General features: G+C 44.1%; 2 protein-coding genes across 5 annotated transcripts in view; one reads left to right on the top strand and one right to left on the bottom strand.

The window, feature by feature from the left end:
- Positions 1-2,156, bottom strand: part of LOC133119039 (fibulin-1-like) — a 37,321-nt gene extending 35,165 nt beyond the window's left edge. Inside the window, exon 1 of the mRNA XM_061229425.1 lies at positions 1,943-2,156. Within this exon, the coding sequence (XP_061085409.1) occupies positions 1,943-1,997 (55 nt within the window). The 5' untranslated portion in view covers positions 1,998-2,156. The remainder of the gene's footprint in view (positions 1-1,942) is intronic.
- Positions 2,157-11,361: 9,205 nt separating this feature from the next.
- The window catches only part of LOC133118779 (serine/threonine-protein phosphatase 6 regulatory subunit 2-like), a 33,653-nt gene continuing 31,482 nt past the window's right edge, over positions 11,362-13,532 (top strand). For all 4 annotated transcript variants that reach the window (XM_061229009.1, XM_061229006.1, XM_061229008.1 and 1 more), the window contains exon 1: positions 11,362-11,610. The gene's annotated coding sequence lies outside the window, so the exon portion shown is untranslated. The remainder of the gene's footprint in view (positions 11,611-13,532) is intronic.

Raw genomic sequence — 13,532 nt, 5'->3', positions numbered from 1 at the left:
ACTGTATTCTGGGAATTCAACAAACAGCAACTCCTTTACCTGGTGGAATCTCTAACAGCAGTACGAAAATTACAGTGGATTTACTGGACACGGGGTTGCCTGTTACTTCAAATGGCTGGCACCGGCTGATGCCAAGGCAGACAAGTCTGGTCTGAGGTAGAGCCCCCGTTCTGAGCCTGTTCTCAGCCTCCGAGCTCACAGGTGTGTGTGTGTGTGTGTGTGAGGCATCGTTTCAGTTTCAGGGGACCAGCGCCAGAACGGCTCTTGACACACTTTCAGAGCACTTGTAGCAGTCTGTTAGGAACTTACAACAGCTGCACACGCTTGTGAGAAGGATGGTGATGCATTCAGAAAAAAGGTACAAAGTGCCTAAAAAGGTACAAATGCTTGTCATGGGCGTGGTACTCGATCTCCAGCAATATCATTAATTTGTAGCTTTATTTGTACCCAAGGAGAACAGTACTGTACTTTCAGGGGTACATTTGGGAAATGTGATCTTTGAAGAACAAAAATGTACCTCCACTGTCGCTTTATTCCTGAAAGAGTAAAAAAAACCACAGGCCATTTACGGTGTGTGCACAAGAGTGTGTGTGTGTGTGTGTGTGTGTGTGTGTGTGTGTACAGGGGGAAGGGGTGAGAGCAGTGTCCAGTGTCCAGAGACCTGCTTCCCCAGCCCCTCCATGTCTAACGCTGGTCGTACTGACCTCTGACACGGTCCCGTGACCCGGACCCCTCTCCCCCTCCTGACCGTGACGGACGGGGAAAAATGGCACCAGGTGTGGGGCAGGGGACCCATGAACCCGAAATGCACACGACACCCAATCCCAGTGACTGCTGGATGCTGCACTGGAGATGAATCAGGCCCTGCTGCCAGTGGGCGTTGCCGCTTCACAGTGTCCAACACCGGACACTCTCAGAGATAATGGTACAAAAAGGTACAAATGCTTGTCGATGGGGCAGTACTCTCTAGGTGCATAAAATTGGACCGCCAAAATATATAATGACATTGTACCTTTTTTCGCTTGGAAAATGTACTCATTTGAACCCAAGCAGAACATTAATGTACTTTCAGGCAAAAATGTACCTCCACCATACCATTATTTCTCAGAGTGTACCAGGGATTCACAGTGTACTGTTACTCACTGAGCACTGAGAACACGGGTATTATCATCTGCCCAAACCTATAAGTCTCTAAGCAGCTTTATACATTTAGACTGCAACCAGCATTGGCTATGAACGAAGAGTGGCTCATGTCTGCTGACATCAAGCTTGAAGCAATGAGTACACAGGGTGCACACACACACACACACACACACACATACATACATATACGCACACGCACGCACACACACACACACATACATATACGCACACGTGCACACACACACACACATACATATACGCACACGCACACACACACACACACACACGTACATATACGCACACACACGCACACATACGCACTGGATATGTTTTACATTGGCTGAAGAAATTCAGGTGGGGTACCTTGCTGAAGCTGAAGAGTACAAAAGGTACGAGCCCACCTGTTGAACCCACAACCTCTGAACTGCAAGCCTATAGTTCCCTAATCATGACAATGCACTGCAACATTTTACACCACCTATTTAAACATCATTATCAACTGACCTATTCTATTCTATTGAACTGCATTGACTACAGATTATAAAATCACTTATTATCAGTGAAGGTTTTTTTTATTTGTTATTCTATGCTTAAATGTAAGTAACGAACCCTGGACAAACGCTAGCTGCTGTAACCTAGCTGCAACATATTTTGTCATTTTAGTGGGGGAAAATAGCCTATACTTCAAAGTGTAACTTAAAATTTAATTTAATTTGAATAAAGCATACGTCACTGACTTAGACTAATGGAAACACGCGCGTATAATTTCGCATCGTTTTGTGTCGCTATGGCTACTTACGTTGTCCACTGAGAATGCTGTATAATGAAAAAAATATCAATATCGAGAGTCCCATTGTAAAACAGGTACGTGCGTGTCCAACAAAAAATGTAACGTCAGGAACGAAGCTTCTCTTTAAGTTGTATCCAGATTTGCTGATGTTTCAATCAACTGGAGCGGTTTATCTTTCTCCGAGAAACTTCACTGAGAACGAGGCTCTCGTTAGGATAGGAGTGTGTGTGATCGGGCTGAAAACAGCGCGACTGTCTCAGAGTATATCATTTTGTCTTGGCAAAGGACAAACGGGCGGGGGCACACGCAACATTAAGAGAGGTGCCTCAGAGCCCAACGAACCATCAAATTTCAAAAGGGTGTTCTGGACGAAATAGTCTCCACGCACAACCGAAAGTATTTTAACCAATATCTCGCCCTTATCACAAGGTAATGCGTATTCGTATTTCAATTGAAAAACAAAACGTCAGTCTACAACTAATCAAGTTGTAGCCTAGCATTTAACTCCTTGCCCAGGGAAGTACTACAGTTGGAAATTATCCAGATGGCTAAAACTGGCACATGTATCGTAATGTTAATTAATGTGCGTTCCCCCTGTTTCAACTAAACTAATAAACTAAACTAAGTCAATATGTGCCATATGGATGCAACTGACAATTGTGTGCGTCGGCCCTATGCAGCCAAATAAACACCAGACCAGGTTTAAATACATTGATTCTTGTTTATGTAGGACTGGCAAGACGTTGCTCTGGTTTGTTAATTAAAATCGCGTTTCTTAAGTTAATGCACATCTGGTGGGGTTGCGTGGTTACCTAAACATCTACAGTCGGAATGTATACATCGGGCTGGAGATATTTTGTATACAGTGAAAGACAACTGTATATGGATTGTCCAATCAAATCCCACGTCTCGTGAAGTTCCACATGTACATTCGGCAGTCAACCGTCATCTTGTATAAAGATGATCACGGCGACAATATACACTCGTTCAATTTGGCTAGATTGCACTGACGCGTTATAGTTATAGTATATTGCAGCTTCTGGAACTTTTCCTCGAAGCGCAGTTACCGTATATGACGACAAGACCGCTAAAGGGTTGTGTGAAGGGTAACCCGATGCCGTCGCAGAAGAGAAACAAAAAACAGCTGGATTTGGGAGAAGACCGTTGGGCTTGACACAAAGAAGAAAAACAACATTACGCTTACTATTGTGATGACCTACAAGAGGAGCAATTTCTCCCCCAAGATTTATTGTTTTTCATGATAAATGCTGATGCAATAATCCTTTCTAATTTATTGTACGAGCTCTCCATCCCAGACAAGAACATTTCTTCAACAAGTGGTTTATTTCTAAGGATATAATTTATTCATATTTCCTGGTCTGCCGAACGCATTTCATAAGTAGAGCGATAGGGCCGAACTGGAATGGACACAGACTCATACCTCAGGATGATCAGTTACACCTGGTGTAACGGGAAATTACTGTGTTCCCGTTTTTTTTCTTCTTCTTCCTTTAGCCACATTAAAACTACCAAATTTAGGAGAGTAGTCACTGACAGTATTTGTAGAGACTTAAAATAAGAATGTGCGTCTTGACATCTTTTTGTAAACAGGTTTTTTTTTTTCTGACCAGCTTTACATTTTGGCTAAACATTTAGGTAAATAACCCCTTGCTACCCTAGAGTATGAGTGTTCAAATCTCTCTCTCCCTCTCGCTCATTCAACACACACCCACTAACACACGGACTTACACACAAACTGACAAATTTAAGTCTATCTTCAATTTCTGGAGCTGTTGGTCAACCTGACCTCCAAAGTCAAGACACATACCCCAACTACAGACATGCCCAACTCTGCACAGCAACTGACCATATAGGCAAATACTGCACAGAATTATTTTTCCAAAATGCCCGCCTGGCAGCCTGCTAAATTATCATTTGGGTTTCAATGTCTCGTTTCCCACCAATTCCTCCTACTTGGATATGCACAATATAGATAAGACCAAAAATCCCTCAGTTCCTCAACTCAGCTGTCAAATTTATTTACTTTAACTTGAATATATAACAGTAAATCAGTTTGAAATTAAACAAAAATTATTTTACTTACAAGTAACATTCATTTTATAATAAAAGCAAAAATTCAGTCACCATTTAATTAATCTTCAACATAACATAATACAAGTAGTATTACTTGTTGAGAATCTTGGGGAAAAAGTTTTAAAAGCTCAGTAAGACTTCATGTACCAAACAAACATTAAAGTCTCTTAGGTACAGAAATTCAATTGAGATGAAGAAGTCTGCCAATCCAAACTACTGTGATCAAAGAAGGTTCAAGAAGCAACCAAACAGATACTACCGGCAAATGAATGGTTTTCTTTGAGGTCTAATATTGACCTGTGACTTGAAAGAAAGTAAATCGTTATCTTTTGATAAACAACAAAGGAAGGTTCTCTGCATTATCGTACCCTATCCTTAAAGTGAACCTGGGTTGAGTTTACCGCGTGTGGCCGAGAAGGTATTTCTTTTTAGACAGATGCAGCTTAACGAAAAACAGGCTAAACCAGAGCACCAGAAAGATCTGAGAAGACGTAAATGTTTGTCCCCACCCCCCGCAAAAAAAAAAAAAAACGTGCACAGATTTTTTCTTCATTCTGCCCACCCCCCGGTAAGGCCGTTAACGAGAAACAGCAGAACTGGGGCAGGGAGCTCTCGGCCGGAAAGGAAATCACAGCAGCTGAGGTCGTCCTTAAATTGCGCTAATCTTCGAAAGGGCACTTCGGTTCCCTTTGAAGCCCAGCTGGGCACATCCCCTTCAGGTCCGTGTTGCTCAGCGGAGGGCCACTAACAACAGCCACGGCTGCACTGAAGAACTCTGCACAGGCCCCAGAAATCCCACCACCTCTCTTGAGCCCATAAAAAGTCATTTAGCTTCCCCCTTTGGCCATTCACACGGATCTGGAACAGGGTAATGCCTTATGACAAACGGGCTGGAATTAACTGTTACTGGGACTGTGCTAAATAATGTGACCACTATTTTTCCAGAGGGTTTCAAAATCCTGGAAGAGCTGAAATTCATTGATCATGTAAATTGGAATATCTACTCCAATGTGGTCCAGAATTACCAGCACCCTTGATAAAATACACAACAAAAAATGAATAAATTACTGAGACATATTGTGATTTTCCCACACATGAAAAATGCAGTACTCAATGATTCAATGGAATTAGGTAAAATAACAAGTTTCACAATTATTGGCCCTGGGGATTAGTGCTTTGCACAACCTCTCCTGGCAAGGATTTCAGTACTGAGCCCTTCCCTATGTTTTACAAGGCTTGACAACAGATTTAGAGAGAGACTTTTGAACTACTCCTCAATACAGAATCTCCCCGTCGATAGTCTTATATTTGCACTTACGGGCCACAGGTTTTTTTCACTGAGATGGCCATTGCTAAACATTGTGTTTTCACAGAACTATTTCAGCGTTGATTTTGAGGTATATTTGGTGTCATTGCCTTGTTGGAAGGTCCACCTACGGTCAAGTCTCAAATACTTAAATCCGTAAATATTGCGAGACCTTTTCCTCTGGTGCAGAGGGAACCAGGTTTTTGAAAGCAGGAATTATGCCAGTGATCTTAAAGGTACAATAGGTAAGATGGTTGTGATAAAACATTGTTACAAGACCATTATAAATCCCTTCCTATCATTGAAATAAGGCTCACTGACATGTTGACTCACCCTCTCCCTGTGTTTATAGTCCTTAGATTTTGGTTTCAAAATATGCATTTGACGGGCCGGCACTCTGTACCAAAACATCATATAGCTGTACAATAATTCAAGCTCATAGGCTGAAAATTGGTTCAAGTTGCCACAGCCAATGGCGTTTTATCATCAGCGCGTTCAGAGAAGGGGGAGGGATAAACAGTGTTGCGGATTGAGCGTGTTTGTCGCTGCAATTCCTCTCTTAGAAGTCCAAAATTACCCATTGTACCTTCAGCAAAGGCCCCTGGACTGCCGGTGGGGGGAAAAAGGTGGCAAAGCATCAGCGATCCACCCTCAGACAGAATCTGATGGCGGGCACGAGCGAGGGTGCATCAGTCATCCTCACACTTGAGCGAGGAAAAGGCCTCAACAGGATGTGACGGGGCTTACATTTCAAGTACCAATAAGCAGCGCTTCATTTGTTATGACAAAGCCTTGTGCACACTGCATACCCTATTACTTCACTCTGTGCAGATTACATAACAAAGATGACAGATAAGAAACACAAGGCGTATTCTCGTGCAAGCTGGCCGTTTACAATTCACGGTCCTCTCCATCAACAGCTCTTTCCCATCGGGATGATGTAACGCATTCTTACGGCGCTTTAAAATAAACATTTTCCTCTTCGACAAGTGAGGAAAGACCATTTCCATTTCGAAGCCCAGAAGACCCGCTCGTATCTTCCCCGATCCCGGCCAAACGCTTACGTCCGCTATCGTTTTTTCAAGGCGAAACACAGCACACATACAAACCCAGACTAAACACGGTCGAATTGATCAAAACCGCACCCAGAACTATTTCTAATTTCTGCTCCATCGCAACACGTCAGCAGCAACCGCAGCGAGTGGCTTATGAATTCTGCATTTTATCGTTTAAACTGTTCTTTGACCAATGTGGGTATGAGGGGCCCATGCGTGTGATCTCCATTCAGGACTAACTGTGCCAGTAAGGGTCAACGGAAAGTGACTGAGTGGCTGACTGAGGGCACCCCGTACCCCTCCTGATTGGGGAAACTGTGGATTTAGGTGAGACTGTAGCAACAGTGGAGCTGAGATTTTAGTTTGTCCTCTTCGTCCTTGCTAGGACACAACGCAACCGGTGCTGTCGGCCCTTTTGAACAAAATAAATAAATAAAGTAGTAGCCCGCCGGCGAAATCGTAGAGTGCTCGACTCGTCGTCACCATGGAAACGAATGACCTTGCGGTGTAAGGACGCCGAGGCTCCGGCTCAGGGAAGGGAAAAAACCCCGAAAATAAACAAACGCCCCGAACTGGCCAACAACCCACCCAGCCCCAGCGCATTGTTACAGAAACCGCTGGAGCTGTGGTAAAAGGGGGGCAGTGGGGGGGGGGGGACTGCAGCCTTGCTGGGGGCACAGCTCTGCATGCAGACCCCCCCCCGATGCGATCGGGGCGGGGGGGGGGTCACGGTGGTACCAGCTTCAGTATTCGGGTGGAGGCCCAGAGTCTCCACCTGCGTCTGGAGATGGGCCACGGTGCTGGGGGCCCCTGGCTGGTGCTGGGAGGGAGGGTGGTGGTGGGGGTGGGGGGTGACTGGCAAGATCCCCCGGCCTCAACTCACCCCAGTTCAGATTCTGGGAACGTTCGGCCTGCACAATGTGCTGGCAGCCTAGCGTCCAGCCTTCCCCGCCGCCTCTCCACCCGAGAGCCCGCAAACGCAAACACAGGCCTCCTCTCATCTGGGACAGGCTCAAGGCATCGGCTGTCCCCGCTAACCAACGAGGGTGCGCAACTCAAACAGCGCCCGTCAGGAAAATGTTGCCGCGATAAACTTGGGAAGACGCACCGAACACAGCCCTCCGAATGGGGATCGCGGACAATTTTAAATACCCTGTGGAACCCAGGGTAGAACAGCATATTGCATTGCAAAACCCCAGTGCTGAGTCATGTCCCACTTGCAAATAATCAAGAAACAATGGGGTAAATACCGTATATTTTGTTGGCAGGCATTGTGGTGACAGGGAACATTTTTCATTTTGCGTGAGACAAAACTCACTGTTTATATATTTTAAGGCCTGTTTTGAGACCACCTCCTTGTGCAGTTGGGAGTCTGACGTTGACGATTTGTGAGCCCTGTGCTCTTTTTATCAGCGTCCTATAAAAACGAGAGCAGAGAAACATCACATTCTCATGTTTATGAGGTCCAGGGACAGCCATTATATCTTTAAAACAGAGATAACAACTATAAAATAAAATAAAATGTTCGATTGATTGAGGTCGGGTGCCAGAACACCACACCGTCACGCTGAATAAAATGAAGATCGTGGCGATAAGCCGACAAGCACTTCGTATTTTTCATTGCGAGACGTAAAAACATCGAGGCTTATCTAAACTCTATACATAAAGGAGAGAAAGCAAGTCTGCAAAATGGCAACTATACAGCGAAGACGTCAACAAAGAAGTAATCAGGAATCTAGGAATCGGACTACATTATATACAATATACAGTATATGCAATCATGCATGGTCGAAAATGGATTTCATCGTCGCCCACTAGAGGTCCCTCTTTTATGTCAGTTTTTTGTTGTTGTTGTTTCCTTAGCTGCTTTTTCATTATCTGACAGCCATGTTTTGCTTATGACACATTTTTAGATTCACAATAGGCTACCTGACTGCATTACTGCCAGTGTGAGATTAACAATACTATTTAATTGCTCCATGGCTGACAAATAATGACAAAAAAGGAGTTCATGAAGGATGCATGTCCCAGCTAACACAAAACGCTCTCACAGTATTACTGAAACGCTTTTGCCATTGTAACAACATTGCCACAACATTGCGCGAGTATTGCAAGTGTGTTTTGTCTTAGCTGGGACATGTATTTATGATATGAAATCACACATTATAATAGAATAATAAAGAAACAGTCCTGGAGTCAGTGTGTGCGAAAACATACAGTATATCTATACACCGGCTGCCATGAAACACATTTGCTTATAGCTGGTTTATAAAGGGTCAATACTTTGCGCACATCGTTATTCAATATTCATTAAAAAAAGTCTGATCCATATCACAACATTGTTTTTGGCCTGTAGTGTAGTGGGTAAGGTATATAACTGGGACCTGCAAGGTCGGTGGTTCGATCCCCGGTGCAGCAAAAATAAGATCCGCACAGCCGTTGGGCCCTTGAGCAAGACCCTTAACCCTGCATTGCTCCAGGGGAGGATTGTCTCCTTCTTAGTCTAATCAACTGTAAGTTCATTAATTCATTATCCTAACTCGCTTATCCTGAACAGGGTTGCAGGGGGGCTGGAGCCTATCCCAGCATACATTGGGCGAAAGGCAGGAATACACCCTGGACAGGTCGCCAGTCCATTGCAGGGCACACACACCATTCACTCACACACTCATACCTAGGGGCAATTTAGACTCTCCAATCAGCCTAACCTGCAGGTCTTTGGACTGCGGGAGGAAACCGGAGTACCCAGAGGAAACCCACGCAGACACGGGGAGAACATGCAAAGTCCACACAGAGAGGCCCCAGCCGACCGGGATTCGAACCCAGGACCTCTTTGCTGTGAGGCGCCACTGTAAGTTGCTTTGGATAAAAGCATCAGCCAAATGATGGCATTCATGAATGTCACTTCATGCATGCCGCACTCTGGATAGCGAGGGAATGTCTTTGTGAAGACGGGGATGGTCACCCCCGCAGCCTTGCTGTGGTCTGGCGAACACACTTCAGTGCACCGGTGAAATAACACAGTGACACCACAGTGATAAATAACCCTGTGACACCGGGTCAAAGGGTTTCTTTTACAACCGCAAGCCTTCCTGCTGTGAGGGTGGGTGGGTTTCACTGGTGTCAACGCTTCCCCTGGTCTCTTATCAAATCCTGGCCAACGTCAGTATAAGGTGGTGCACGGCATATAGAGCGGGGACCGTCTATCAAATTTGGCCCTTGAATCCAAATCCGGTTCTCTTCTCCCCTGTGTAATTAACACTGAGCAACGAGCAACTTGTGCCGCTGATTGGCCAGACTGTTCGCGTCTGACTCTCAGGTAAAGGGAGGGTGGAAAACCAGCAGTTCTCGGCATTCGAGGACTGTGATTTGTGGAAGAGGGACATACACAACACAAGAGGGTGGGTCGAGGATGCATGAGTGTGTTCCACTGAATTGTAATATACAGTTCAACGGTGCGTTCTTAACTCAACAGTGCCCTCCTGTGGCCAAAGGCAGCTGCAGCATACAACGCACACTGTGGACAACAAGCGTGCTCATTTCCACTCTTCTGAAATGGGGGGGGAGAAAATTACAGTAAAGACGTAGGTCTGCAAATATGATTTGTGATTAGAAATTGGGGGGAAAAAACTGAAATCAGGGATACAAACAGAAGAAAATTATTTGATGAATGATGTTTTTTGTTTTTTTTAACTGTCCATCAAAAAAAGTAACGTCTAATACCTTCATCTTTTAATGCCAATGTCTACACACCTGTATTATATCATTAAGGCAGCCCACCTACCCCATGCTGTCCATTTGGAGGTAATATGTCATTAATGTTGGTTAATACTCTGCTTATACTTGTTCGGTGTCTTAATAGTCTCACGTTTGCACAGTGAAGCAAATGACCAGGCAAGTGACAACAAAAGGACAGTGCCCCCTAGTGAGGATAAAGCGGAACTACATGAAAACACATTACGGCCTTCATTTCACCAGCGACAAAACTCAGAACATTGCATATTTTGCCAAACATGATTTCGGAATCAAAGTGTGTCACAATACAAATTTTATGTAAAAAGAAATAAATAATTATCTATCAAATTCATTTGGGTGGCAAGTAGCAAAAATGTTACATTTGGCAACTTTTTGGTGTGCCTTTTTAGATCAGGGGAGTCAAAATAAACTCCCAAGGGGCCACAGCGTGCGTCTTTCAATCAGCTGCCAATTAAGGCCTTGAGGACAATGTGCGTGATTTCTTTAGCCCATCAATGACTTAACGGAACCACTGGGGCCGAGGACACCCCGAAAACAGCAGGCACTGTGGGCCTCTAGGACTGGGGTATGACACCTGTCCAGCAGATACTTAAACTTGGGATAACCCAAAATATGATAATAAAAAAAACCCAAAGCAACCCTTTGTGGTACACCTTGTGAATGTATGGCTTATTGAACATGATTACAGAGTTTATAGGATTTCTACTTTTATATCAGGGGGGCACTCAGACAAGATTACGTGTGGGGGGAAGCCCCATAATGGCAATATATGGTGCGGGTACTCATGACCTGTTTATTGTATAATCATTATTACACGAGTTTCCGTTGCTTGCTAAAATATTAAGTAGCATTTGCAGCAGGGAAGGGCAAGAGGGTAAAGCTTGATTAAACGTGTTAGAATTCAGTTATGTCTATTAAATGAATCTCAGATATCCATGTCACATTATGTGTAAACTTCAAATATATTTTAGACTACACTTAAGAACATATTTTTAATCTTTAGCTTCATTTCGAGTCAAACTAGTCAGGAATGACAGTCATGTGAAATGAGAAATAATCAGTCGCAAATTACATCAAAGAGGGTATCTACAAATATACAAAGAAATGTCAAGAAGGGTCCAGTAAATGTTATATATGGGCATTTCAGTCAGAATGGTAAAAGATTCTAGCCCCGTTTGCGCGCTCCCGTGACTGTGTCCGCCATTTTGATTCGAAAATATGACAGAATTTTTTTCCTGTCTCGAGTCTGTGTGGGGCTCGCGCATAGGTTTTTAAGTGGTCCGGTCAAAAAACAAAAATAAGTCCAAAAGTAAGAGTGGATCGACACAGTTGAATTATCCTGATGCAAGATCTTCGGCGAATGAATACAAGTCTCCTTGGATGTTGAGGTTGCTGGCAAGGTCTCGCTAGCTAGCTAACATAAACAAATCACATTTCAGAAGCTAGCTATCCTGTCTCGAGTCAAGGTAAGTTCCTTGTAAGGATCCAACTAATCACCTAAGTTAGCTAGTTAGTTCTATCTGGGGGTTACAGATCGCTACAGTTACTTACATGCAGTGTAAGATCTTTGCATGTTGACCGAGTTTGCATGCATAACCCTCACTGTTTTTGTATGTCACACACACTTCAGTATTCCATATAATAAAGTGAATGGGGCAACTTGCTGTGGCAGCCAGTTAGCTAGCTTGCAAATGGCACAGAGTGTTAGAACTAAGCAATGCAAACACAGCATTAGCCTCAGTATTAGATACTGGGTAGGTTAAAGACAGATATGTGTTGCATGTGGATTAGGTGATCGCAAGATGAAACTTGATGGTTATTAATCGTATAAGATAGCAACCTAGCCCGATGCATGCAGGACTTGGAGTCGAGTCGTGTGAGCTGGTTTAAGGTTAGCCAAAACGGTCGGGCATATTCAAATTAGCGGAACGATATGTTGGTGTCCTCGACCTGCGAAGTTGTGGAATTTATCCTGTCTGCTAGCCACCACTGATTTCATCAGTAGGAGATTGCTAACGTTAGCAAGTTGTAAAACGCTACACGATCAAGCTACTAAGTGTGCTCAAAAAGTGTATTCTGAGATGGTGTTTGAGGAGTTTGTTAGCTAGCTGGCACAATTCCTGGCTCGTAACGTTATTTTGCGCACGTGTTCGTTTAGTCGGCTAACATTGTTATTTGCTCAATATTTCTTTGGTGCAGTGATCCACAATGTTGAAAGTGTATGCAGACAATACAGTTTTCCGCTCAAAGTACTGTAGTTCAACCTGGCTTCGCGTTACACCGCGTACCGTTCTCGACAGTGCATCCAGTTATGTACATTATCAGCTGCGCTGTCAAAACAATATCGGTAGACAAGATGACAGTCCCACAGTTGGTTTGCTAACCGAACGGCTAGTTAGGGAGCTAAAGTATTTTATATCGTTGAATTACCGTTAACACTTCTCAGGCCTTGTTTTCCCAGGTAAATTCGTACAATTTATACTGAACGCAGTGCAGTTTGCACCTTGGTCGCATTCAGCAGGAAACATCAAACCTACCATTGCAATGTCGCTATATACAGTACCTATGCATTGGTTAACCTTGCGAGCCATTAACCTTCTGCCTACTGCCACAATTGCATTACCTTAGCAACAATGCAGTCGGGGAGGGCTGAAAATAAAGCATCAGGTAACACTAGATCTAGTTACAGAAGACCCGTGGCCAGTGTGCAATCATAAACCTGTGCAATGATGGTGCAGGCAGACCCGAACAACCATTGCCTTCTTGGAGCAACATGCAACCAAATATCTGCCAATCTGCACATCTGCAGGCCAGAAACAAATCATTTGATTACAGGTGCATCTGCTAACTGACCTATTGTCTTTAAGTGGGGTCAGAAGCATCACACTGCCCCAGGCATGCGTACATTGATAATCCTTGAGTGATGTTATACAAATGCGAAAGACGTATGTTGATATTAATTTTCGATCCCACAGATTTTGTACAGCACTTTGAGCCTGACCATCTGCTTTCAGCGTAGAAGGCAGTTGGCTCGATGTACGACTTGGGTCGAACAGAGATAAGATATCAGGAACGCATGGCGGACCCTTGATAGAGGACCAGCTTTCATGCAAGCCGGTTTTTTTGTATGCTGTTTATTTGCCTGCTGCCAACTCCTAAACTGCTGAAATATAGTTGCATATGTTGATGGAGAGAACTTCTCTCTCTCGCTCTCACCCTCTCTCTCTCTATCTCTCTCTCTTTTGCGTGCTTCCTCTCCATCCGTCTTTGTTTCCGTTTTTCTCTTTTGTGTACACACAAAAGCCCAGATTGGAAAAAGGCAGCAGAAGACTATTGTACGGCAGTTTAAAAATAGTCCGCTCACGCAGAGAGCGCTTGCAGCATCACA

This window comes from Conger conger, chromosome 19, assembly GCF_963514075.1.
Source record: "Conger conger chromosome 19, fConCon1.1, whole genome shotgun sequence".
Taxonomy (NCBI): domain Eukaryota; kingdom Metazoa; phylum Chordata; class Actinopteri; order Anguilliformes; family Congridae; genus Conger; species Conger conger.
Note: the sequence above shows the minus strand (reverse complement) of the source record. Positions and strands in the feature narration are given on the sequence as shown.